Source organism: Tachysurus fulvidraco, chromosome 12 (assembly GCF_022655615.1).
Source record: "Tachysurus fulvidraco isolate hzauxx_2018 chromosome 12, HZAU_PFXX_2.0, whole genome shotgun sequence".
NCBI classification, from domain to species: domain Eukaryota; kingdom Metazoa; phylum Chordata; class Actinopteri; order Siluriformes; family Bagridae; genus Tachysurus; species Tachysurus fulvidraco.
The window spans coordinates 16,893,324-16,920,726 of record NC_062529.1 but is presented as its reverse complement, the minus strand read 5'-3'; the positions used below and the strand labels follow the sequence as shown (position 1 = coordinate 16,920,726).

Sequence of the window (27,403 nt, the reverse complement as noted above, 5' to 3'; positions counted from 1 at the left end):
GATGGAAAGACAACATAGTGTTTAGGGTTTTTCTACAAGGTTTTCTACAAGTCTCTGGAACTGTACTGGAGAAATGAACAGCATACTTCCAAATCATTTCTCTCAGTTGGTGTTTGATTATGATGATGGATAGTACTGTCTCTCCAAAATCCCCAATAACTGCTGAGATTGTGAGTAGAGATCTGGTGACTGTCAAGGCCACATCATGTGAATCATTCAGTCTACTCTTCCTGAGGATGCCCTGTGGATGAGGGTAAGGCAATCCTGGAAGTAGCCACTGTTACAAAATCTCACCCTCAGCATAGTTAGCATTGTTATGTCATAGATGGTTCTGTATTCCTTTTAATTTGTTTTACATACCTGCATGTAAGTGTGATATTTCACTAGTCATGCTTCATCTACATTTACATTTATGGCATTTGGCAGACACCCTTATTCGGAGCGAATTACATTCATACAGCCGAGCTATTGAGGGTTAAGGGGGCCTTGCTCAGGGGCCGAGAAATGGCAGCCCTGGGATTCAAACTCACCTTTTGAGTGGTAGTCCAACACCTTTAACACTGAGCTAACATATCTCTGAAGAAAAGCAGCAAAAGTCTTACAAGTCTTAATATTAATATCAGGATATGTGAACATCTGATTCCCATTTAGAAACACATATTACATTAGCAATATCAAATGCTTTATCTGAGAAACTAAAGTTTTAGAAAAAGAATTAAAATATAACTCAGACCTTCTTTCAGATGTTGGCATGTGTCAGAAATGTGTTTTCCAATGCTCAAGGCTTCCAAGCTGTTAAAGTGTTTAAAGCACCCAGACATGTTCCAAACAGCTACTATTGAAGGAGTCCTTCACCCTGAAGCACATTAAATGTGTTTATATTGAAATATCTGTGATGTGACAGGAGGTTCTGGAGCTAATTTGTAAGATGTGTTTGTATTTCCCTTATTTGCATGTGAAGTTAGCTGTATGCAGTGCCGGTGTCACGGGATAATCGATTAAAGTGCTGCTGAATCATTCATAAATCCCAGTGGCAACACTATCGGCAGGTAGTCAAACAGTCATATAGGACAGATTTTACTTATTTTGAGTAAGTAAAAATGTGCATGTAGTGCCTTTAAATCTTTTGGAAATTTTAAGACTCAAAATTTAGTAACTCTTTTTCTAAGAGTGTACAGTTTTCACAGTAGTTATCAAATAGTAGATTCTACATTGAACAACTGTATTTTAAACTAATAGTTCAGCAGTAAACTGCAATAAAACAATTAGTGTCCAACAAATCCAAAAAGTTCCAACAAATATACACAGATATTTTAATATTTCAAACTCTAGTGATATCATCAGTGCTTCCCAATATAGTTAGTTCTACATCATATCATATGAATACATTTCTGATCTGCATCTTGTTTGCATCAGTATAATGGTATTGAACGAAGGGAAGAACCAGCTACAAACGGCATTGATTCACTGGTCTATACGACAAGTATGTTCTCACCAGTGATGAAAGGACTTGGCCGGGCATTAAACGGTCCACTGGTGTTAACTGAGCTCTGGTGTATGAAATGTGCTTCATTAACCACATGCAGATCTAGTGGGATAGTGGGAGCTTTCCCTATAAAGCGGATTGAGTTGTTAGAAGAGGCAGCTCAGTATTGTCACCTCTCCTCAGGCCCTCCGTGCTGGCTTGGGGCTAAAGCAGGTGGATAAAAGTGGCTTTAATGTAATCCCTGTTAAATCTCGCTCCCTTTCTCCTTCTCGTTCCCTCCCCCTGTCGTTCTTTTTCTTCTGTTGGCCATATGAAATAGTTAAGGTGAGGTTCAAAGCGAGGTGTAAACCACAGACGAGCAGGGGGTAGAGAGGAGGGAGCGTGAGACGAGTGTGTGGTTTTTCCCCATTTCTAAACACCTCTTAGTTCTCAGTGCGCAATCACAGAGACGATTTTCTCCCTTTCTTTCAGTCTTTAATAGCATGCTGAAAGAAATCTCTACAAAATGTTTCATTTCAGTGAGTCTCAAAGACAAGAAAGACTTTTCTTTTTTGGCAAAGACAAAACATCCTCTTTTGAGAAATTCAGAATTCAGAAATGTATGAATGAGATGATGAGAGACTTACAGAGTCTGAAGCCATGGGTCTTAGACGGTGGGCCCTGGTTCTCGCTGTACACCGTGGTCTTATCTCCACGCTCACAGTTATTATAGCATTGACTCCCATGGCAGATCCTTCTACACACCATGGGCGTAAAGACGATCTTGATTCGGTCCACGTTTGCTGTAAGGTTTGCTCCTAAGAATGGTAACAATGTAGAATGACAATGAGAAAGTAAGAGCTGAAAGCACAGAACAGACACATACAAGAAGTGCTGCATCTTCATAAGACACACTCTCCCTGACTGGACACTGGTAGAACAGGAGGTTTATAACAGTGTAAGTGCGTCAGTGGCAGTGTGTGTGGGTGTGAGTGTGTGTACACCAGAGTCTGGATAGCTGGAAGGATGTGTCACTGCAAAAGCTCTCCAGAGCAGGATAGAGTGTGTGTGTGTGTGTGTGTGTGTGTGTGTGTGTGTGTGTGTGTGTGTGTGTGTGTGTGTGTGTGTGTGTGTGTGTGAGAGAGAGCATCACGAGGATAAGGCGTGTGTGAGCGTGCACAAGTGTGTGTGTGTGTCTGTGTGTGTGCGTGTGTATGTGTTGGAAGGGAAGTCTTGTGTAATGGTGGGAACCTGTTCAATTCCTGTTGCCTTGTAAATGATGGAAAAACAGACGTCTGAAAACACGGATCTCTTGGAATGTTTGTGAGGATTGAACTTGTTAAACATTGCCATTGTAGTATAATTCAAGGGTGTTGTTAGATCCTGTCCAAATGCACATGTCATTATTCATTCTTATATGAACTAATTTTCTTGAACTAATTTTATTAGGAATTTATTTCTTTTAATTGAACATGCTGCTTTAAAAAGTCTCATAGCGATAATGTAGATGACAAAGGAAAGGCTTTGAAGCTCAAGTACAAGTCATGGTTCAAAATGATTGTTGGCTTTGTGTAGAGCACGTGTGCTGAGAAAAAGAAGGCCCAAGGGCAACAGGAGAAAGACATCAAACACCTTGTCTATGTATGTGTGACCAAAATCACTGAGAGGAATTTTTTCCCTGAGTGTAACACTTGTAAATTTAAGAGAAGTGAGTGTGAGCATGGATGACGTGTGTTTGCAATTGTTTTAAAATGACAGTGATGAATGTGTGTTTTCATGTCTCTGTTTATGTGTTTATATGCTTGTTTAGCCACAAATGTCCCTGTGGACATATTAACAGTCTCAGTTAACAAGAGTTTCCATTGCATCCAAAACTTAGCTCCATAGAGAAGACCTCACTGTGTGTGCATGTGTAAGTATGTATGTCTGTGTATGTCTATTTGTGTATGTAGGCCTTTTACTCAAAGTCAGTACCGTTCATGACAACTGTGATAAACCTACATAAACATTTATAAACATTTATTCTAGACTTTTTTCAACAAGAATGTGAAGTATGGAATGTAGAAATGGAGATGACTGAGGCTCAGTTCATTGTTTATTGATTTCTGTGTAACTGTTGCTGCTGCTGTTTTCATGTTTTCCTGCAACTCTTTTAGAGAAAATGCTCGATACATTCTCTTATCCGTGTAAAAGGCATGCGTATATACAGTGTATGTAAATGTCTATTGTAAGTATGAATCATATTGCATGAAAAACAAAACAAAATTTGCTATTTCATTGAAAGCTTTCTTATTTCACTGTAAGTCAAATGACAGACTTTTTGTAGCATTAGGTTGACATGCTGATTACATAAATGACTTTATGACAGTTGACCAATTGGAATACATTTAAGCATGTATTTTTATACATATATTAAATGATGGCCTTATGTTGTTATCACTGCTGTATATGTGTGTGTTTGTTTGTGTGTGTGCATGTGTGTGTGTGTTAACCTGCTGTAGCCACTTGGTTGCTGGAAGCATGCGGCTGGCCATTAGAGTAGGCAACATGTTGAGTGCGTGTGTGTCCATGGTTGTGTCCGTTTGCACTGGGCAGAGCATTTGAGGTTATGGGTTCTGTTGATGAAGGATAACGCTTGACAGTCCTGGAGACATGAGACTGTCCTGCATCAGGCTGCTGCAGCGAGACCTCAGGAGAACCACGTCTAACCTGGGTTCTGACAAAAACAAACAAAAAGAGTATGTTGATAAGAGTAAATGAGAGAAGATATTGTAACTATCTAATATTAGCACTGCATGTGAGAGAGCAAAAACATGGAAAAATATTACATCATGTATTTAGCTAACAGTCCCTACCAAGCCGATGGTATCATTTTAATATAATTTTGACTAATTTGAAAAACAGGATGCTCTCATGATATTGTGTTTGTATTTGTGTTTCGCAATTAGTTAATTACTGTAATCAAATTTTGATATTTGACATTAGCTACATGATTTTCAAAAATCTGTTGTAAACAGCTCTGCTCATCAACTGCAACAAATTTCTCCTAATAATTTCCAGGGCCTTTTGTTAGTAAGTGGAATAAACTACAATGTTAAATAATAATGAAATAATTTTCTCCTCACACAAACAGATAAATAAGAGACCATGGTTTAGTACATGACATATTAAAATGACTGTACAGTATATACCATTGTGTATTACTAGATGTATTCACCTGGATAAAAGTAACTTAGATGATAAGGCTGTTAAACAAATTCAGATGTTGACTTTTGTACTTTATGTCCAAGCAGAAGACAACTTTGAGCCATGATCTATCAGGATTTATAGCTCTAAATCTGTGTGTGACTTGGATTGAAACAGGCATGGTGGAACCTAAGACACTGACCACTGGACCACAGTATGTGAAACACACTAATACACTAATAATTTTCACCCAGTCAGTGGAAGAGTGAGCTAAACTCTCAAGACCCTGTTGCTATTCTTTCGTGACAGGTAGGGGATGTGTATATTAGTAAGTCTAAAAGTGTGTATACTAATATTGTGCAAGAAATGCCACTGAAAAAATAATTGTTCATCTAGAAAGCTGATCTCCAGACAATTAAACTCTAAAATATTTAAAAAGATTGTAATACATATTACACATAAATCAATTGCCTTAATTAATAAATGTATATTGAGATGCATATATTTCACATTGATATATATATATATATATATATATATATATATATATATATATATATATATATATATATATATATATATATATATTGCACAATGCCTACAGCCATTAGAGGCATTTTGCACATTGTATAAAGTAGCAAAAGAGAACTGTAGTGTATAAATTAAGTGTAAATGCAAGAAAATGTGAATTTTAGCCAATTTGTCAGAGACTTGTGTTACAACCCATGATTTTGTGATTCTGTGGATTGTATTGTGTGCTCTATACATGTCTACGTGCAGGTTTGATTCCAGGCCAGAGTTACCGGCCTGCCCAAGCCTGCCCTGATTCTGCCCCCAACTCGATGACCTCATCACTGGTCAGCTATTTAAAGAGGAAGCAGCCGACGAAGGAGAAAGGTGTTAGATGTGGTGTGTTTATAGCAGTGGTGTTAAGATAGTGATTGTTGTGTTTACTAATCTGTTCCTGTTCCGATTTTGACTTCTGCCTGTTTCTGATTCTGAGCTTGGTTTTCCCTTGGACTTGTTGCTGTGTTTCACTCTTTGTGTATATACACACTCATATACATATATGTTTATCACTTTAATTTTGTTCTCTCTTTCATTGGCAGTAGGGGTGTGGCTACCCTTTTTTCTTTGGGAGTAGGTTTCTTTTTCCACTCTGTCCCGCTGTATTTTTCTTTTCTAAGAAATAACTTAACTATTAGACCCTTTTTGTTTATTATTTTTGCTTGGGCCCACCCTTAAGAAATGCTGTTGTAGTTTACAGTGGTTTGCCTGTGTGTAAATATATATATATATTACACCAACACCTTTTTCTAGAAATTCTCGTTTGTGTTTTTTTTTTTGGTCTTTGCCCCAATTTATAATGGTATCAGGTCACTGAATCCCGAGCTATAACTCCGCAGATCAACCCTAGACTGGGTTGTAACACTTGCAACTACCTCATTTCTGGGACATCAGACACAGTAGTAAAATACTCTGTAATTATCTGTCTGATGACAAGCTTAAATAAAAATGTTGCACAATTCCTGAACATACACAGGACAGGAAAACCATTCACATGGTATAAGACTGACATTTCCCACTACACACACACAGTTCTGAAAACCACAATCTTTCCTGCACTCAAATATGTTTATCTTTTGTACATTTTACAAACACAAATAAAACTATAAAATTTAAAGGACTGGTTTCCTCCCAAACGTGATTCAGGCACTTCACGATGGGACATTTGGACAGCCTACATTTTACAATCTAAGCTGACTTGGTTAATGTCTGTTTCACTATAGCATCTAACTAACACCTGGACAAAGCCTGACATTCACTTGGCTAGTAAAGACATAAAGTAGAAGTAAAGACATCTTTAGGCAAGCTGACTGTTTTAGCACCACTTGTTCTTGGCTTTTTACCCAGCATAATCTTTGCAGGATGACAGCCGTGGCAAGATTAAAAAGTAAATAACAAATTTCCATGTCATCTTGGTGAAATATGTTCATAGTTGCTTAAAGTTTATTTGTCAAATTATGTTACAAGTAGGAAAAAAAAATTAGGCTACACACAATTTCTAGGTTTTTTTTGTGGGTGTTTGCCAGAAATCAGTCACATAGATAACTGTGATTTATTAATTCAATGCACAATATGTGTCATGAAACAAAACCTAAGGTAAGTATCAGCACATAAACACATATTCAAAAGCCAACTGAAGAAAGTTTAAATTCAACACTGCTAAAAGTTAACAATATAATAATATAAAGCATGTAACAAACAGCAGTTGAGCCATTTCTCAGCAGGCAGATGCATCAGTACTATTCCTCCAGTAAGGTGTTGTTGAAAATTGTGTGGCTGAGTGCGTTATAATGACCTTTTCCCACCCGCATTCGTGAGAGACACCTGGCTGACTCTCACGCTGGCACAGATGCACACTTCAGACCAGATGTCTTGCCTTGCGATCTCAGTTCATTTCCTCACTGAATGAAGTCACTGCTGCCCTTCGCTATATTTGGACAAAGAGGCCTCATTTTCTTTGTTTGATGTCATCATCATTAGCTCAAGGCTCACTGCACTTATGCTTTGGGTGAACAAATTTGCAAACTTTGTAGCCATGATTAAATGCATGAAACCTGCTGGAGAGTAGAAAAGCTCCTTTTAAAGCCTCAAATAATACCATTCACCTAATTAAATCTGACTATGAAAGAATATACAGAATGTGTGTGGTCATAATATGAGGCTGATGGCGAGTGAGATGTTAAAAATTGGTTTAAAAAAGGGCAATGTCCAGTAATTTGCTTAAAATAAAATGATGGGTTGTTGACTCATACTTTCGGCAGATTGGATTGTAACCATAGAAGAGTTGGTTATATAACACATTGTAACTGCTTTAAGATAGGACCAGAAGCAGAAGGTCATTATTAAAGGGAATCACTATAGTCTAGACATCATCAATCCCTTGGGGAATGATAAGAGCCACGTAATATCCATTGCATGTTATTTGTAATCGAAACAGACAAATCTAATTACATAAGAGCTTTGTAAAGCGTGTCAGTGTGCTTTGTAAGTATATTGTTTCAAACTGTTGTTCATTATGTCATTAAATTTAAATGAGACAAAGCCTACAAGCTTCAACAGATGTGGACACAATTGATGAAAGCATTCTCTTTAGAACTTTGCTGTTTTGTTCGTGGACTTTATCTGGTAAGTGTGAAAAAGTCATTATGTATGAGATATCCCCAAACAATACTCACACATAGGAAGCTATTTTCATCATTGTCCAAAGGCTAGGACTGTTAACAAGTACAGGAGCTAACATGTTTAGCTAGCTAAGACAGTAACAAATTATTCCCCAAGTCTACTGACCACAACAAACATATAAGCAAATTTTGGTCAAACATTTGTGGGTTGTGTTTTTGTTTCTTTTAAAAATATTCACGATCTAGAGGCATAACTGTTATGGCAGTATGAAATGGCACAGAACTACACTACCCATCAGTCCCTACATCTCACACTAGCTAGTGTAACCCTGTGCCACATAAACCCTGATGACCGTGGTTAGTATCGGGGATTAGAATTATCTTGGAATTGTGGACCCTTTATAAGCTAATATTGCCCATAACACCTTGCACAAGGAGGGAGGAGTTTTCTGATGGTTTGCTTTGCTAAATCTAACCTGCAAATACAGTATAGTGGAAATGTGGAGAAAATAAATCAAGGGAATGCTGAATTAAATGACATAGTATAAATGATATAAGGAACAGTGAGAGAAGAAATGCTGAAATGCAACAAGAAGATTGGTTTACTGGACAGTGTGTGTAACTAGGGAACAATGTTTTCTTCCTTTTTTAGACAATTTAGTCCCGGGTCTTGCATACGCTTTGGCTACACACTTTAAAATGCACTTTTTCTTTACAAAATGAGTATACCGCCAGTTCATAGTAGCAACGAAAGGAAACTTGGGATGCAGCATGTCTTTATGTCAAAATATGTATTGATACTGTAGATCATATTAATGTTTCTTGTTTTCACTGATTTGTTTATATGTTTCATAATAAAATGTCTGACGATAACACTGGATTTCACACTGAATTTTTTGTTATTAGCTACAATTATTGAATTCATATTTCTTGCATCCTTAAATGCAACCTAATGGTATGTTAGTAACAATGTGTTTGTAGCTTGCTAGATGAGAAACAAACCCTTACACAGCTACAGCCAGTAATATTATGTCACTTTCTATAGATATGAAATATTATTTGACTCCACCCTTGATTACCATCCAAATAATATAATTGGGTCTAACCTGTGCACCCCATTGTAGACAGTCTGTCTACTCCCCTGCACAGAAGACCTTCATGTAAGTGTGACAACTTCTGACCTTCCTGAACTTTCAATCTTGTTCATCTCAACCAACAGCTCAGAATAATATGTTCCAGGGGTCAGTAAAAGTCCAAATATGAGCTGTGTTTGGTCAATTTAATCAGGATAAGTGATTTAGTCATATACTTTATTCCCGTGGTTGAGAAATACAACATAGTACCATATAAAAATATTTTCATGTCAAATAACCCACCTTTCTTACAAGCTAACTCAAATTTATGTCTTTACTGACACATTAATGTTACCCACAAATTCTCCACACACCAGCAGACCGGTCACAGTGATACCACAACAGAGAGTTGTGCTATCGACACTAAAGACACATGGGAAAAGCTCAGCAGTGTGTGATCTTGATGGAGTTGACAGTTTCTGTGAGAAGAATAAACCGGTGAGGACTGGTTCTACTTCCCCTCTCTGAGAAATCAAAACTCAGCCATGCCACTGAGGACATATTACACTCCAGACAATTAGTGTTCAGCCACCTGAAGACAGTGTTGATGGATTCACCTGATGGAGAACAGTTCATGAGTCAGGAAGATATAAAGTTACACCCATACATTTGGCTGTTCTGTTGATCAAAAACAGCTTAGAACTGTGGCAGGATACAACTGAGCACTTGATGGTTAACACACACTTGATGCTCAAAGGCACATCAGTGGTATCTGGGTTTCCCTGGGATTTGAACTCACAACCCTCTGATATTCTTTGGCTTTCATACTTGATATATCATCCAATCCTCATGGAAAAACCTTAACATACAACTTCTTAACAGCAGCTTATGAAAAACTAATTTCTATAAAAGTATAACATTACCACACCCACATCTCCACTTCTCTAAATTAGTTTATTAAGATATACAGTATATACCCTACCATTGCATGTCCTCCCCATGTCCCCAATGTGGGTTTCTTTTGGGTCCTTAAAGGAATATAAAAAATATAAGAATAATAAAAAAAATATAAGAAACATCGTTTAAATAATGAATGAGACACTTTCAGATTTAAATTAATAATATTCCTGATAAAGCTTCACCCATTAGGCTTTTCTTATTTATTTATTTTTCTTTAAATTCCACAATAAGCCAAACTCCTTACAAACTCAACTTGAACTCAAACCAAATAAATTATTTTCTACCTATTATAAAATACATTTTTATTTAGTAATAAAGTCGTACATGGGCTTCACTATTTACATTTGTCCTAGAAATCAATTTCAACCAAATGTAGTGTGAAATAAAAATAAAAAAATAAAAAATAAATGTGTTGATTTTATCATTTCAAGCATAACCCACCTTGTTTGTAGTTTAATACTTTTTAACTGAATTAAAGCTGGAATTAGATTCCAACTAAAATAACAATAATACCACTTTATTTAATTGTTTTCTAATTTTAAGTATACAGTTTTAACATTTATAGTTAACAGTTTTAACAGTTTTTTTTTGTTGCTTACATGGTAACACAGCACTGATTTTTGTTATTGTTGATGTTCGGGCAGTTTGTAGCTTCTCATTCATTTGTATTAATTTTTATAAAGTTATACAGCTAAATCACATAACTAGATGAAATACATAAGATGCTGTATACTTAAGTAACAAAAATTTATTATATTAAGTGGGAAATTCATTTCATAAGACATTTCAACAAATACCAGGTCATATCCATAGTATTTGTTGCTGCAAATTTATTTGTTTTTTAACATATTTTTCAGACTAAGTTAGATATATTGCATCCTAGCAAATTTACTCTAGGTTTTACTCTATAAGAAGAAAAAGCTCTTCTTAGTTTTGGCCCATCATGCTGTATTACTACTCATGGCAGTTCTTTTGGCTCGGACATTTTCTCATAGAATTCTCTCCACATTCAGTCATTAGCATTTCATCTTTCTTAGAGAGGAAAATAACGTGTTCTTTCCACTGTTGTCATTTAGTCAACAGATCAAGTAAACATAGGGAAATAAAATTTAAATTTGATGAAAACTAGAAGATGTTTTAAGGACAAGAACAGATTCCATGAATGTTTTCCTGTAAAATTGGATGCAGAGAGAGCTGAGAGACAGAAGCCAAGTTTCTGCTGGGACATTCAGTACATGGGCTTTGTGGGTGTGCCAACCACTGCACATTGGTAGGTGGGTAAACTGTTCAACACCAATCGCTGCAATGCTGAATTGATGATTGTTTGCATTTAGGTGGCTAGTGGAAACAGCAGTCCTGTAGGTCCATTTGTAGAACAAATGTTACCATGGGAGAGAAGGCTTGAGGGCACAGACTGCTAAACAGATGTAGTTTATCAAACTATGATAATTCAAAAGAAAAATCTAAGGCATAAATTGTCACTGTTTTCCCTATTTGATAACAAAAGTCCTAAAAACTTAAAAGTCTTTATTTATGTCTTTTGAGTTACCAGAAAAAAAGCACAAAACTAAAAATTAAAATGATAATACAACATTGCAGCCCTTATCTTTAAATTTGACATTACAACATTCTAACCGTTCAAAGATGATCCTGAAGAAAGTCCTCTGTCTAATGAACTGTTTAACAAACCCATTCACATTTTGTTCTGTAAGGCCTCTATTTTCTACAGAGCACCAAAAATGCAGTAAGTTTGCAGTTGTGTCTGAACATGTAGAAGTAGGTTCAGAGAAGCCATGGCAAAGTCCATTTGTCTTTCTGAACTGTTTGGAAAGAACGAACCCACATCTAACATCCAAGAATTTAGCATCGATCAGTTAATGCAGAAATTTTCTGATATGAAGGCTGTGTTTGAGGGATGGAAATAGTCAGTTGGCTATGCACTGACTCTGTCTAAACAAATCTCTCTGACATCAGACAGGACTCTCTGGCATCAGCTGCCTGGTCTGGTATTTCGAGTACTGTGAGCAAATGGACAGCAACAGAGCAACAGTAAAACAGTGGCACCATTCCAAGACCCTATATTTAGCAATGGACTGGAAAAAAATTAAGAAAAGGGGGACAGCAATAGCAAAAAAATCTTTGGTTAGGGTAACAATTCACTAGTGTTCTTTGTAAATTTAGACACTTCGTCATGCCAAGAAATAACCTTTCAATAAAGAGGAAAAAAATGATTTATTCATATTTACACAATATGAGTAATTCTCATGTTTCCATCTGAACCAACTGGTGAGTCAGCCAAATGCCATTTGTTGTATAAGAGCTTGGCATTAATAGCACCAGTCAGAAAGCTGGTTGGCAAAGAGGTGATAAGTGGCGTCTGGTGGAGGTCAACTAGAAATCCAAATTTGCCCAAGTTCTCGTAAAATCCACAAACCACATCGTACGTAATTTGAGTTTGAGAATCCGAACATGTATATCATCAGGCTAATTTGGAACAACAGCACACTGGCAAATGGCATAATTGTTAGTAAGCTTTACAGCTAAAAGAGGAGAGACTTTGGGAGTATGAAAAGTGCTTTAGGAATGACAGAATTATACCAAATTTTAATTGTCTTCAAAATTTCTAAAAAAAATAATTTTTTTGTACATAAGAAAATGTGACTTACTTATATAAATACTCAATATAATTATATAAAGTTATATAAGATAAGCATATAAGAAAATGCTGTAGTTCACTGACTCCAACAGCTCCTGTGTTGTGGCAGATAAATCACATGCATTTAAACACACAACATAAAACAGCTCATTAGACCAGAGACTAGCTACAGGGCTAAAGACACTGCTTCAGAAAGATGATAGTGATTGCAGAATTAAGCCAATTTTCCCTTTTATTTATCTCTCTGCTCTGTTTAGCAAACTCACAACAAATACAGAATGTCTAAAGATGAATAGACAGGGAGATATGCTTTTATTCTCACCGCATTAAATCCAAAATAAAACTGTTTCCTTTGTTTATAGTCCATAACGCTTTTAAAGGTGACTGTTGTCACCGAACTACCATTCAGTCTTGTTAGCTTCTCCACTCTAAGCCAGGGCTGTCGTTCACATTTTATGTAACTAGACCTTTATAAATTTTAGATCCACTGGAATACGTTAGAGTACACAATATGTTCCCAACAGTGTGGTCGTAATTAAGTCTATGTAATGTTGACTTATATTCGGAAATCTGTGGGAAATAGAGCTATGAGGGAGGCAGTAGGGGTGCGGTAGCCATGCAGTTTTTACATTACGATCCACTATTAGTCACGGAAATAACACCCAGCTTCCCTCATAGCGGTAAACCACCCATACCTAATGTATCAGCTTTTCCCAGGCATTATGTACAAGGTTGCTGTCTCACTGTTTTCATTAGGGCCCTTGCACCTAACATTTACAATGACTCTGAAATATATAAATGGCAATATTTTCCCCATAAATATATATCAAAGTTTGTAATAAAAGTTGTTTGGCACATCACTCATGACAGCACACGGAAAGTTGGTACGATCTTTGTCGTCAGTGAATAAAACAAAAATAAGCCAGAAGTTTTTGTCATGTCGAAGCGCGAACTTAAACGGGAACCCTTTGGACGACTTTAACCTCTTGTGGTCACTCTCATATGCAGGTCTGCAAGACTGTGGTGTAAGACAAAACGCTGTTTAGCCTTTTCTGCTTTCCAGTACATTTAGAGCACCTTATATTCAATTGGACACGGACACATGGCTTCTTTTGGCTCTGTAAACCAACAGGGTGGATTTAAATGTTATAATCCAGGATGTCAGCTTTAATTTAATTTAATATTGCTTCTTTGTGATCTGTGTGGTAGTGCATCATTACCAAGCTCAATGTTGTGTTCTTTTTTCAGTTGAACAGAAATTAATCCTGACTTTCTGAACTTTAACCTTATTACCACAATTCCGTTATAAATCCAGGAAAAGGTATTGCACTATCTAATTATATTTCAGTAATTTTCATGTAATTGACTTTTATCAACATCTGTCTTTCCCAAGACTTAATAGTATGTAAAGAGCAAATGCCTTCATTATCAATTTACCATGTTGTAATATTTTACCCACAAGCATGTGGATTCAATCAGACACTTAATAATGAAGGAGAACATTGCCTTAACTCTACTCATTACAACCTTCTCCAAATTCCTATCCTTTTCTATTTTATGGCAGTAGGCATACAGCATAGGAAGCTTGTTTAGATATTTATTAGCATTTTTACTCTTCTGGCTGTAGATCCCCTGCCATATTAAGAGAATTAGCCTTTAAAATGCTTCTAAATGCCTTGATTAAATTGCCAAATATTTATTATACAACTTGACAAATATGTAACTTGTTCAAATATATAACTCCAACATGTCATCATGCCAAGCAAAATCAAATTTATTATATATTTTATTACATCATGACATTTAAGACCAATGGATCCAAGATAATCAATAGATTTAAATCTTAGACTTAAGAAAAATGTGTTGTCTGTTTTCATTTAATGTGCTTGCAACACAGCCCTGCACCTGGCATTTAAGATAAAGCCTTGGATTACGGTCTCCTCTATTATCCATAATGCACGGGGCCAAACATCAGTGAACAATTATACCCCAAATGACTGCACTGTTGTGTATTAAAAGCATCTCCAATCACTGTCCTTTTGGAGAAGATACTGCTGATCATGGCACATTCTGCTTCATTTAAAGAAGGATTAAACATGCCAGAAGACAGATGTCTTAATTAACAAGGCCCAGTCTGTTCATGTTCCCTGATGTTAAAAATACTTAAGTAGTTCTATACCCTGACTAAATGACAGATATCATTTCAGAGGATTTTACCTACATGTATACATTCTTTAATACATTAATTCCATAGTGTTCCCCTGTCGATCATAGTGACACATCAGAATGCTCTGCTCTTGTATGCAGAATGAGATGGACAGCACTTTCATCTGAGTATGTTATGCATGTTACCCTGTAATGCAGCATCACAGAAGTTCTAAAAATGTGGTTGACTGGATTGTTTAGTAGCTGGTAGTAGAGGAGACCTGACTGGTGGTGAGAAATAGACAAGGCTAACTAAAGAAGCAATTAGGTGTAAAGTAAATAAGTAAATAAGTAAATAAATAAATAAATAAATAAATAAATAAATAAATAAATAAATAAATAAATAGTTGAACCACCAAAACCTCAAATAAAAAAACAAAAAAAAAAACAAAGAACCGAACCATTAATAAGACAGTTTGATTGAATGAAACTGTCCACACTGACAGAATAGCACTCAATAGTTAGCTCATTATCTACAGTTTCATATAAAAAAAGCAATTCTAACTTAATTCTAACTTCTATGAATCCAGGAAAGCTACCAATGGCAGTAAGTATCACCTGTTTACATTCTTGTGTACATAGACAGGCATGCAGAGACCTTCCAGCAAAGACTCAAAGTGATGTATGATGCAGTGTTTACTATAAATATAACTGTCATACTGCCATCTTTCCTTGGAACCTTCTTGACATGTTCTTGCCAGGTCAGTGGTGGCTCCAGTTATCTAAGGTTCAAAGAATCACAATTACATAAGTCACTACCACTCTAAACTGCCAAGCCATCTGGATAATGTAGGCCTCAATGTTATGAAAAACACAATATCTTAGGAATTAACTGGAAAGGTTCTCACAGATGGACACCAAATTCAAGACCCTGGGGGAAGTGCGGTTAACCGTATATAACCAGAAGTTGTGCACAGTCTGAGACATCTACAGATCTACCAGCTCCAGTTGGACTCTATGATACCAAGAGGAGGTCTATACTCCATGTTATCTTTACACCAATTCAACATTTGTTTGACTGTATATTTGTAAACACACCCTCTAATGTCACCCATATGAGGATGAGGTTCCCCTTTGAGTTTGGTTCCTCTCAAGGTTTTTTCCTTACCAATTTAAGGGGGTTTTTCCTTGCCACTGCTGCCTGAGTCACCTCAGACTTGCTCACTGGGGATAAATACATATACATACATACATACATACATACATACATACATACATACATACATACATACATACATACATACATACACACTGTGAACTATGTATCTTGATTTTTTTACTATATTAATCCTCTATATTTCTCCTTATGTTTACCTTCTGTTCTATGTTTATGTTCTGTAAAGCTGCTTTGAGACAAAGCCCATTGTAAAAAGCTCTATACAAATAAACTTGAATTGAATTGAATTGAACAGCAATGCCCATGTATCAGCACAACATATTGGGAAGCCTACAAATAATACAATCTGTTGTATTGCAGCTGTAGGGACTGGGTATCCAGCCTGCCTACTGTTGATGGTGATGACATCCAGCAACCAGTATATGTTTGCCACTCTGTCTAAACGGTACATAAGGGCAACAGAAGGAAGACTTACCAATGCTGGCTCATCTTTAGCTATAATGGGTCAGTCAATTCATTTTGGAAACTGGGTGTTCAAAATGACTATGAAGGTGATTACAAAATCATGGTAGTGTTTTAAGACAAACTATTTCTATTCTTTTTGATGGTGATATTAGGATCCATTTAACCCAGTCATGTGGTTGCAAGGCAGGAATTATATCCAATAACCTTAATATTAAAAAAGGAAGGGTCATTTTAAAAAGGTTTAGCTCCCCAAATCTAGAATTGGATGGAAACTTTTTGCTATTGTTCTTTTGACCAAGGAGTATGTTGGCAATAACATTATTCTGCAACAGGTGGACACATTTTAACTTTCAGTCAAATATCATTCTAACTAGCACTTGACACAACAGACCTTCTTTCACTTAAGTATAACATTTTCCATTACTTCATGGTTTCTATCTTTTCAATTCAAGGATCATCAGTAGATGCTAGAACAAGGCACGTGGTACTTTTTTGTATAAAATGAGGTCACTTTTGAACAGGAGTACTGGAAAGATTTTAGCTGTAATTTCGGTTGTGATTACACAGTTAGACACTACACTACTGTATATCAGAAGAACGTTTGAGCTTTTGCTCAAAATCCAAACATAAAACTGCATGGAACCTTTCCAATTTCAATCTGGACTATGTTTCTTTATCGACACAGCTATATTTCAGTAAATGAGCACATGCTCATACTTGTACTGTAGTTGCTGTTTCCTGAGTATGTTTTCTGGCTGTTTTTTTTTTAAACTGCAAAATAGCTGAAACTCATGTTTGCCACTAGAGGCCCATATAACATGTCAATTGCTCAAGTGCATCAATTTTCACCAACACTTGAAGTGAGGAGTGAGAATTCAGGGTGGAAACGACAGCCAGATCCAGAGAAAGAAAGAGAGGGAGTGAAAGGAAGGAAAGAGGAAAGATTGTGGTTCAATGGTGAAACTCATCTATCCAACAGGACTGGAGTCAATGTGCTAAATTTAGCAATCTAGAACCGATAAGAACTGATATTAACTGAGCAATGTGAATGGCCACATACACACGTGCATTGTAAATTAGCCAAATAAGACATACACAATCACAGATGAAATGCATGACACCAACTTCAAATACATAAAGAGTTCATTTCTACACACAATCTTCTATCCAAAAAGGTGCAGAACACACTAGGACTAGGAGCAGACATGTACTGTAAAGACCTCACAATCTCTCCACAATTAAAATCCGATAATTCTATAACTACTAAACGCAGTTCATACTGTATATTTGAGCAGTAATTAATTATAAGGAAACCATAATAAATATATATATGTGTGATAGCAGTTTATACTCTGCAGGCAATTTCATGAATACAAAATTCTAATAAGGAAATCTTTAGGGAAAGTGTTACCACATGTTTTGAAATATTCTCTTCATAATTATCATGAACTGCATTCACAAATGGTTTCTCTCTAATTTATTCCAGCAGTCAATACAGCCTAAATTGCTAAATAACACAATTAGGTTAAGGACTAAATGCTGATGATTTTTTCTTATCAGATTTTCTGCGATAAATAGTCATTTTGTTAACTATTCTTAAAAGCATCTGAAGTAGTCTACTTTAACTGACTAGTTTATGTATTGGAAAACAAAGCATAAAAAGGGGGGAACAAAGTAGACTGCTTCAGATGCTTTTAATGTTTATGTATTGGTAAACAATGCATAAAAAGGGATGGAACAAATAAATAAAATCTAGCAGTTGTAATGTTATAAAGGTGTAATAATGCATTTGGCATAGCAGGTCATGGGTTCATGTGGAATGCTGAGTCTGCATTTTTTGTCGTGTTGACGTTACACAAGCCAGTGTTTTCAGAGAAACCCTACAGAATAGCTGCCCTAAATCACCGAAGAGGATGTCCCCTTGGCTCCGGAAAGTCCTAACCCCTCACACCCTCCACACTGCAGAGTCACACTGCCCAACAGGAAAGCCAAAGGTCAAAGGTCCACCCTGCATCACCAGTACACCCACCAGCAGGAAGTACTACGTCACCATCTACTGTCACACTACTGACCTTTATGGAGAAATTATTCAGACTGAAATAATAAAAATTAAGCAGTAATTGTAAAATAAATATGAGGATAAACACTATTGTATCATATATTGTGTCATATACATGACACTATTTAAAATTTGAAACATACCTTAAAACTAAGGGAAAGATACAGTATAACTTCCAATACGTTGTGTAATAGTGGTAGAAAACCCGCTTTAATGGCTGATAGACAGGAAGTGAATTTGTGACCCAGAAGCACTAGGATTTGGGTGAAGCCTTCCTCACTCTCACATGAGCTTTTTGATCATCCCATTCCAGATTGAGGTCCTCCTTGGGTGGTATAATAAGACTTTCCTCTCAATTTGTGGGACTTTACCCATTCAGCTACAGTACAAGAGCATTAGTGAGGTCAGGCACTGAGGTTGAGTGAGGAGGTCTGGGGTGCAGTCAGTGTTCCAGTTCATCAAAAAAGGTGTTCAATGTGGTTGAATTCGGGGCTCTGTGCAGGACACTGAAATTCTTCCACTCCAACCTCAAAAGAAAGCATCTTGATTTGTGCATATTGGGCATTGTAATGCTGGAACATGTTTGCAAACAATTAGGCAGGGAAATTGTAAAGTTACAGCATACAAAGACATTCTATGCAACTGTGTGGCTACAGTTTGGGTAAAGGCCCACATGTGGATGATGATCAGATGTCCACAAAGATTTGTGCACAGTGAACGTCTCACTTGATCAACTGCTTTTAAATATTACCATGTCCTGTTTTTCACAGGCCACAACATAAGAAGAAATAATGATTAACATAAAGAGTATGTCAATTTCCAAAGGGAATGGCCGATACTTTATATGTGAAGTCTTTCATTAAAGAATCTTAAAGCTCTGGTGACTTGCTTCCTGTCTGGCTTGGGGGATGAAGTGTGTAAATCTGGCTAGATTGGAAGAGCAGATTTCTAGCTGGTTCTATGGGATAGCTTTACCAGACAGAATCCTACTGTGCAAAACTGTACACAAAATGCTGCAGATATGAGATCACTGTGATAAAACCATGTTTATAAACTATATCTTACACAAGAGTAGACAATGCAAAGTGGGTTGCACATTTTTCCAACACAATGACATAGCTCAATAGTGAATTCTGTGTCTTCCCAAAGGTCATGTTGCTCCTTAGTTCTACCATTTATAGTAGAACAAAGGCTGCAAGTATTGAAAGGTAAAAAAAATATCAAAATTCTAGTGCTGATAGGTGTTGTTGTATTGCTCATAATATTTCCTACAAATGCTGATACCAATTCTGTTAGAAGTAGATGCATATCCTTTCATATCAACACGTCTGCTTCTAGAATAAATACAACTGGTCTGCACTGGCAGCAGTTCTGTTGAACTATATTTAGTCTTGAGGTTACAGTAAAAATGAAAGATTGGTCTTAGTTAATCATTTTAAAACTCACACAGAAACCTCAAATTTCCCCTGAGGAGAGATTCTGGTGTCTGAGTAAATCTTTGGTCACTAAGTGCTGGTTTTAGTCATACAGCAACAGTAACAAGTGAGCAGGATGTGACTAAGAGGCAGTGCAGAAATGCCTACTGCAGTTGTGCAATAGGGAATCATTCCTTTAACCAGTTTATCCCTCAGTAGGCTTCAGATACTTCTAAAACCACCAAATGTGAAAATGAGAATGGCCTACATCTGTGAGCCACCCACTGTGAACTTAGAGTAGCCCCTAAAGTAAAAATGTTCTAAATTACAAATGTGTTAACACACCGATTTTTTAATGTGTATTGCTATCCCTGGTTCTCAGTGATATTTTCCAACAGTTTTTTAAAGTATATGTATCACTCCCGATATTATGGACTGTTAATGCAGTACAAGTTCCAGTGGTGGTCTTGTAGACTATTCGGAGGATTCCACTTGTCCCATTTCAAATCAAGGTGCAACAGCTTACAAAGCATCAGGCCATAATTTAAACTTTAGTAGGTAAGGTTTTGGACTGTTTTCAAGATGTTCCAAGCACTCACCTCAGATTAGAAAGGCAGAGCTTCCTTCAAAACAGCCCACAAAGCCAGTTTTACCATTCTCCACCTAGCATTATCTAAGAGTTGGCCAGTGAAACAGATTACCTCTGGGAGCACCAAAAGTGTGTGCTGCACACGCAAACCCAGATCACACCACTCATCATCCTGTGAAGCCCTGATGTCACAGAGAACAGGATGGGAGGCCAAACAGGGCCCAATGCTCAGACTGTCTGGCTCAACTTATCACCTCTGCAGCTGTTCATAACTACTGGAGCAATGTAGACAAGGGATGGAATAGTAAGGCATATGATACTGACCTATTGATAGTGAATGCTGCATGCTCGCATTTGAAAATGATCCTAATTCATATACGGATAGCAGATTAGATTTCAGAAGGCATGATGATGAACATGAGCCTAAATCAATGAAAAGTCAAAGAATTTATCAGGAAGTACGGACTATGGGTCGAAAAATAGTTGACAAAAGATTAAACATAGATTAATCCCAGTGAACAGATCTGAAGTGCATAGGAAGTCCTTTTTTATATTTGTTTTGTTTTTGTTTCTTTGTTTTGTTAATCATTTTGCATTTACTTTTATCAAACGTATAGTTATCATTATCATCTACTTCTTATATTTATCACACTATCAGTCTGTTTGGCTGGTTGCTTCAAGATCAAACCCAAATTCTGATGTTCCTAATGTTCCTCAAACCCTTTTGAACCACAAAATTCTTTTCTAGCTTTTTTATACGAACATTGCCCTGCCATTTGCAGAAAGCTTTAAGGAGAAATGCCTACTGCAGTTGTGTAATGGAGCTGAACCCGATGTTCACTGATGACAAATAGCTTCCTTTAAACAAAATACAGAGGCACTTTCACCTTAAGCAGCCCTGCCGACAGTCTACAAATAGTGATTTAATTTCAGCAGGAGGCCAACTGGCAGCGGCATGAAGTGTGGAGTGGGCGTCTGGACCCAGGCAGCTAGACACAGCACAGCCAGACAAACCCTTAAGCCCTTCACTATGTCAGCTTCCACAGACCTTTAGCCAAGACACCCTTGAGACCTACCCAGCATCTTTTTTTTGGCATTGCCTTGCACAGCAGGGCGTCAAGAAGCACAGGTTATGACAGATAGTAGGTGTTGCTTGCATGCCAGACAGCGGACATACCTTAAAATTTAGGGTTCAAAGGACATGCCAACATAGCACATGCTGTCTGCTCTGTGGCAAAAGGCATGAAGGTTTAACCCAGGCAATTTGGACTGACTTCAGGAATGTTCTTGTCTAAAAAGATTTCAGCAGGTTGGCTGAGTTCTGAGTTTGTTGTTTAAGGTGCCACCTTATCAGACAGGGCTGAGGAAGAGGATACAGAGATGATGGGATGAAAACAGCAGGACTTCCTAATAATCATGGAGACAGCGTCTGAACTTTTTAATCCAGTCTTGGCACATTTGTCTATGGTAATGGCCTTGAATTGCTCCTATGCTGCTGATGAGGCTGGAAGTATGGTCTGATCATGGAGATAAAGAGCCTGACTTACTCATGTCTGGGGGTAGCAGGTTGACTTCTACTGCTTCTTTTCATCTTAGGCATCTTAGTCCAGAGGTATACTTTGTAATATTTATTAATCTCCTTAATGTCTTAGTTCAGTAAAAGCTTTATAAAGCATGGTCATTGTATAGGATTTGAGTCAAAGCTTGTGACTGTTGCAAAGTCATAATCAATTGTAATCCAGTCTAGATGTACAAAAGGTATGCATGTAAAAATGTGTTTTGTCTGTATTTAAGGTTTGATTTAGTTTTAGCATTTGATGTATGTGACAATTGTCGACAATAAAAATGCATTTACAGCTTTATAGTCCACAGAATTTAGGACTCGGGTCTCGTGTCTGGCTGTGGTATAGTAGAAACACAAAGGCTCATGATTCAGAGCACAAAAATGTCCTCTGACAACATGTCAAAGTAAACATATTCAAGGCAACTGTTTGCTTTAGACAGAACCTTGAATTAATTACAAAACACAGATTTGATCTGATTTGAGAGCGCAAACATCCGGATAAAGCACACATTTACATATTTACAAAGTGGATTGTCGCCAATGGTACAGTATATATTCGAGCAACACTAGACAGTCGAGGTAAAGTAGCTAATAGTAAAAGTTTCAAGTGACGTAAAATATATTATAGAGCTTTGCTAAGATATTACAAGCAGACAAGCTGGATAAACATGAGTTCCGAAGTCAGCTTTTATACAGAAATACAACTTAATATGCACTTACAGGATTAGAAAAGCATTGGGATCGATTCCAAAGTAGAGAACATCATGACAAGCTAAAGCCTTATTTGTATATAGTTGACATACAGTGATATATTTAAACAGCTGAACAAGTGGCTTCTTTCAGCACTGACTGTAAAACAGGGTTCAAGCCGGAATAACACGCAGATCAAGAGCTGCCCAATCCTTGCATCAGTGTTCAGAACTGTACTGCTGGCAGATACCTTTTAAGGACCACTTTCAAAATAACTTTAGACCCTTTATGTTAGAGGAATATCAGAATGCGTTATTGCAGAATATATAAGGTATATATGCAGAATTAAGTGGTGAGTCTTAGTCCTGAGTGCGTATTAGTATTCAATGGTAGTGAAGCCCGATGACTCACAGAGCAAAGACAGTGTTACATAAAAAAATAAAAAATATTTGTTAAAAAATAACAGAACTATTTCTTGTTGCAAATGGCAAAAGTTACCACATCTTTCCTGTTTGGCACATTATAGCTACTTTGTTTCCCTTGGTTTATGTGTTTTGTTTTGTGATTCCCAACTACAGAGCTTTCAAATTCCCCTGAGAGAACAACATAAAAATGAATAGCATGTTCATTAAGGGTGAGCAGGGGGTCAATTTTTCCATGTCTTACACTACTGTCCTAGGAAAACATATTAAATCTGTATTCCCGTCTTCTGCTCTGAAACGCTACAACAGGAGTATTAAAATATTATACAGCCAAAAAGATGTCGGCTTATTTCATGTTTCTTCTAATTAAAATGTCAAGTTTCAACACAAACACTTTCATAATGTTTAATTTCAGTGATGTCTGACTATGAATAATGCTTAATGTATTATGTATATACTGTTTATCTAGTATCTAGTATATTTATGTCTTAGTGAGAACAATCAGCTTTCAGTCTCTCTGCATATCGAAGTGATGTGGTTTTTATAAAAGGTTGGCTGATTCTTAAAGAGAATCTGCTCGTCAATCAAAAGATATTTAAAGCACTGATAGCAGAGCAGAACAGTCTGTCAAAAGCTGACAGCTCGATATTAATTAAAAAAAGCCTACACACAGCAGCAGCACACTGAAATACATGTTCGAAATAATGTAAATTAAAAAATCATTGTGCATAGTGTTAATTAGTAATGTGTCAAAGGCTGTGTTAGCAGCAGAGAAGGGAACATGTGCTAATGTCTAATATGAAACTTTGCTATCTTTATAATAGGTCATCATTTTGAATATTATATGATTATTCTTTCATCTTTTTTATTGCCTTTTTTATAAGCATTCCCATTATTAAATGGAAAGATTTTGTCATTCTAGTGGAATCAGACTTCTCCAAATATATAACACCTGCCCGCAAGCTTTCAGTGCTACATGAAGCTGTACAGTAGCTCCAGTTTTGACTTTAAGAATTAGTGAATGACATTGAGGGTACAAAATGAACCAATTTGCTACAACACTAAACTGCATTTTGCACATTTACATAGTAAATAAATATTTCTTTAGATAAACATGCAAAGCACTATCTTTCATAATCAAAATAAAAAAATACTAACCAGCAAAAAATGTAACCAGAGTGAACCCATACGTACCAACAACACCCCTGTACAAGCATGGTATTCTAAATAACAAGAAAAAAACAACAACGAACGTGCCAAATAACCGTTCATCATGGTTTCTTTTCCTCTGGCAGCTTTCATGTATTCTGTGATTTTCCATCTATGTGTTTGTGTGGTGTTGAGAGACTTACCCAGATGAATGGGCCACTCTGCCAGTTGGCGGCTTCGGTGTTTGAGTTTTGGGATTGCTTTCACTGGCTTGTCTCTCAGTGGGTTTCCTGCGGGCAGACTGATGCTGCTTGGTGTCTGTTCCAGGCTGGATGGGTATCAGTACTCTGGATGAGCCGGTGTGGATGTAAACCTGCTCAGGCGCAACCTCTTCACAGCGTGGTCCCTGATAGCCTGAGCGGCACACGCAGGTGTGTGGGCGACTACATGAGCCGCGGTTTTGACACGGGGGCTGGCAATCCGCTATGAAGATGAAAGATGAACAATGCAATCAGCCATCAATAGATATATACATATTTAGATATGGCTGGCATAAATGTAAAAAAAAATCTGTTAAAAATGTTAAATAAACATAATGGTTTACAGTTTATGATATTCCTGCATAAAGCTGATTAGTCACAAGTTAATCTCAAACATAACAGTGAATTTTAAACTCAAAGGTGTTTATTAATTTTCTATAACTGCCGTTCTGACAGTAATGCCAGCTGCATGACAAATTACAGGTTAACATTAATGCACTCTCTCTAAAACATCTAAAATGTTTCATATAAAAAATAAAAAAATCGATGTACTCATTAATATAGTGAGCTTTTCTATAGAGATGTTTGTTTAGCACTCTGGAATAGTGTCATCAATGTCAATGATTTATAACATTTTTGCCGTAAGTAAATTTAAGTTTTCCAACACAGAAAAATCTAAAAGACGGAGGGATTTGATGGTTATCATTAGCATGACGACGTGTGCTTAGTTTGTCTGTTAATTATCTTGAAGTAAAAAACACTGTGAGGGAACAACCACGTAAGTATATAATTAATAACGGGAACTAAATTATTTAGGGGAAATGCACAACAATTTCCCACAAACCTATCTATATCTAAACTGAAAGAGAGCATGTCTTACTTTCATTAAATAAACTGTCATTCTTGACAGGCTAGGGTGGTTTAAGGGGTTAAGAGAAATAAAACACTATGAAGTGTTATCCACCTTGAAATGGTTATATTATGTCTTTACATTTACCACAGCACACAATCCATTACTGATTATTTTCCTATAGCAGCACATCCCATTATATTTGATTCCTTACATGTTATTTAAAAGCCCATTCTTCTAATTTCAGGACACACTGATACAATATTTTTTCCTTAAATCTTTGAGTTTAAACATGTAGTGATTTATTCATTGTCAGATGGTTCAAGAGCCAAACAGCAGGTTTAAATGTACCCCTGCGACACAGCAAAAATTAGCAAGCAATCGCTTTACAGAGAGCATGCCTACATCCCGAAGCACTTCTTTAATTACATCAATAAATATTTCATTCTGTATCACACATATATTTTATGTTTTCATGAAGGTCTGTATTTTTCTAAATAAACGTGAGCATTCCCCACCCACCAGAGGTCCAAGTGATTTATTCACAAACATTATTTATCGATTGCCAGTGAACATAGTCAGCATGAGGTAACCCCGTGGTCACGGCTGGCTGAAAAACAATCCGTGCAGCCTTCGAGCCTGGCTACTTTAACGTGGTCCAGAAGGGCCTGTAGCATGCCATGCAATCTAAACAAGGCTCTCTGGCTTGTGAAGAGCCTGTGTGTGCTGGATGGCAACCCAGAATTTATTACATTGTCCTCAAACAGTAAATCAGGCCACTGCTCTCTGGGGACTAAAGCAAACAGCGACGCTCTGTCAACAGCACAGGAATGCTATTGACACAGATGCTGGGAGTCACTGACAGATTACAAGCCCAAAAGCTTCCTCTAGCTCTTCTGGGAGAGTGACTGCATGGCCTGCTGGCTTTCCTGTTATTGTCATGCAGGCCTTGAACTTCAGTCCAAAGTTGGCCTAGTAGGGACAGCAAGATAGTGCTGGGTCTTCCCTGATTCTGTCAGCCTGTTCTCCTCCTGTGATTTTAAGAAAGCAAAAATCAACTCTCAATATGATCAAATCAGATGCAACTTCTGCAATTTAGATTTCAGCATTTACTGTATACTGTATACCTTACACCTCTGCAGGTGTGGGTGTAATGCTTGAGTTCAAAGTTTTTAATGTTGTCCCTTTGCTTTGGGGTTTTCCTTCTTACAACTCTAACCTCCAACCACCCCACAGTCCAAAAAGATTTGCTGTGAGCTAATTGGAATCTCCAAATTGGGTGTATGCATTTTTGCCCTGTGATGGATTTGCCACTGCATCCCTTGGGAAAGGCTCTATGTTCTCCACAACCCTGTATAGAAGAATGTTATATCAGAACCCAACTGCACACCTGTGGGAAATTTTGCTCCCATGTGTTAGACAATAACAGATGGAGTAAACTAAAAAGGATGTGCATCCCTCCAGTACAGTTGCAGATATGTGTACAATCTATGCCAAGTTGCACTGAAGCTGTTCTGTTTCCTTGCATAAGCCAAACATACGAAAAAATTAAATGTGGTTTCTTTTTTCTTTTCATTTGTCTGTAGATGCAGTAAGCAGACCAGAAAATACGATTCAGCTTTGTAGAATCATAAAAATAACAATAATAATAATAATAATATTAAAAAACTATATCACTTGTTGTAATTTATTGTGAGATCACTGTTACAAACTTTAAAAAAACTGGGTGTATAAGCCTCAATACATGCAGTTGCTATAAATAAATACATTTACAGCAACAAGCATCAACACTGATGAAATAAAACATTCTATTTGACAAGCGGTCCCGCTAATCCAACATTTTTACTCGTACAAAGTTTCGTTATGAATTGTTATGACTTTTATGAAATAACAAAAGTTGTGTTAAATCCGACAATACTTGATCTACAACACTTTTCACATTCACTTTACATTCAGCTTACATTCTTCAGGAATCTTAAACTGTCTTTGGATTTTATATGTTGTTTCAATCCCAACCAAATCTATCATGTCAGTAATTTCTTACAGACTGTGCATGCATCTACATGGAAAGTTTACACCGACTTTTACCT

The 27,403-nt window shown here is 36.9% G+C and overlaps 1 protein-coding gene across 1 annotated transcript in view; it reads right to left on the bottom strand.

The window, feature by feature from the left end:
* Positions 1–27,403, bottom strand: part of LOC113659518 (latent-transforming growth factor beta-binding protein 2) — a 99,711-nt gene that overhangs the window by 56,756 nt on the left and 15,552 nt on the right. Inside the window, exons 3-5 of the mRNA XM_027172341.2 lie at positions 24,407–24,686; positions 3,958–4,181; positions 2,113–2,283 (exon numbers count right to left, since the gene is read on the bottom strand). Coding sequence (XP_027028142.1) covers positions 2,113–2,283; positions 3,958–4,181; positions 24,407–24,686 — 675 coding nt within the window. The remainder of the gene's footprint in view (positions 1–2,112; positions 2,284–3,957; positions 4,182–24,406; positions 24,687–27,403) is intronic.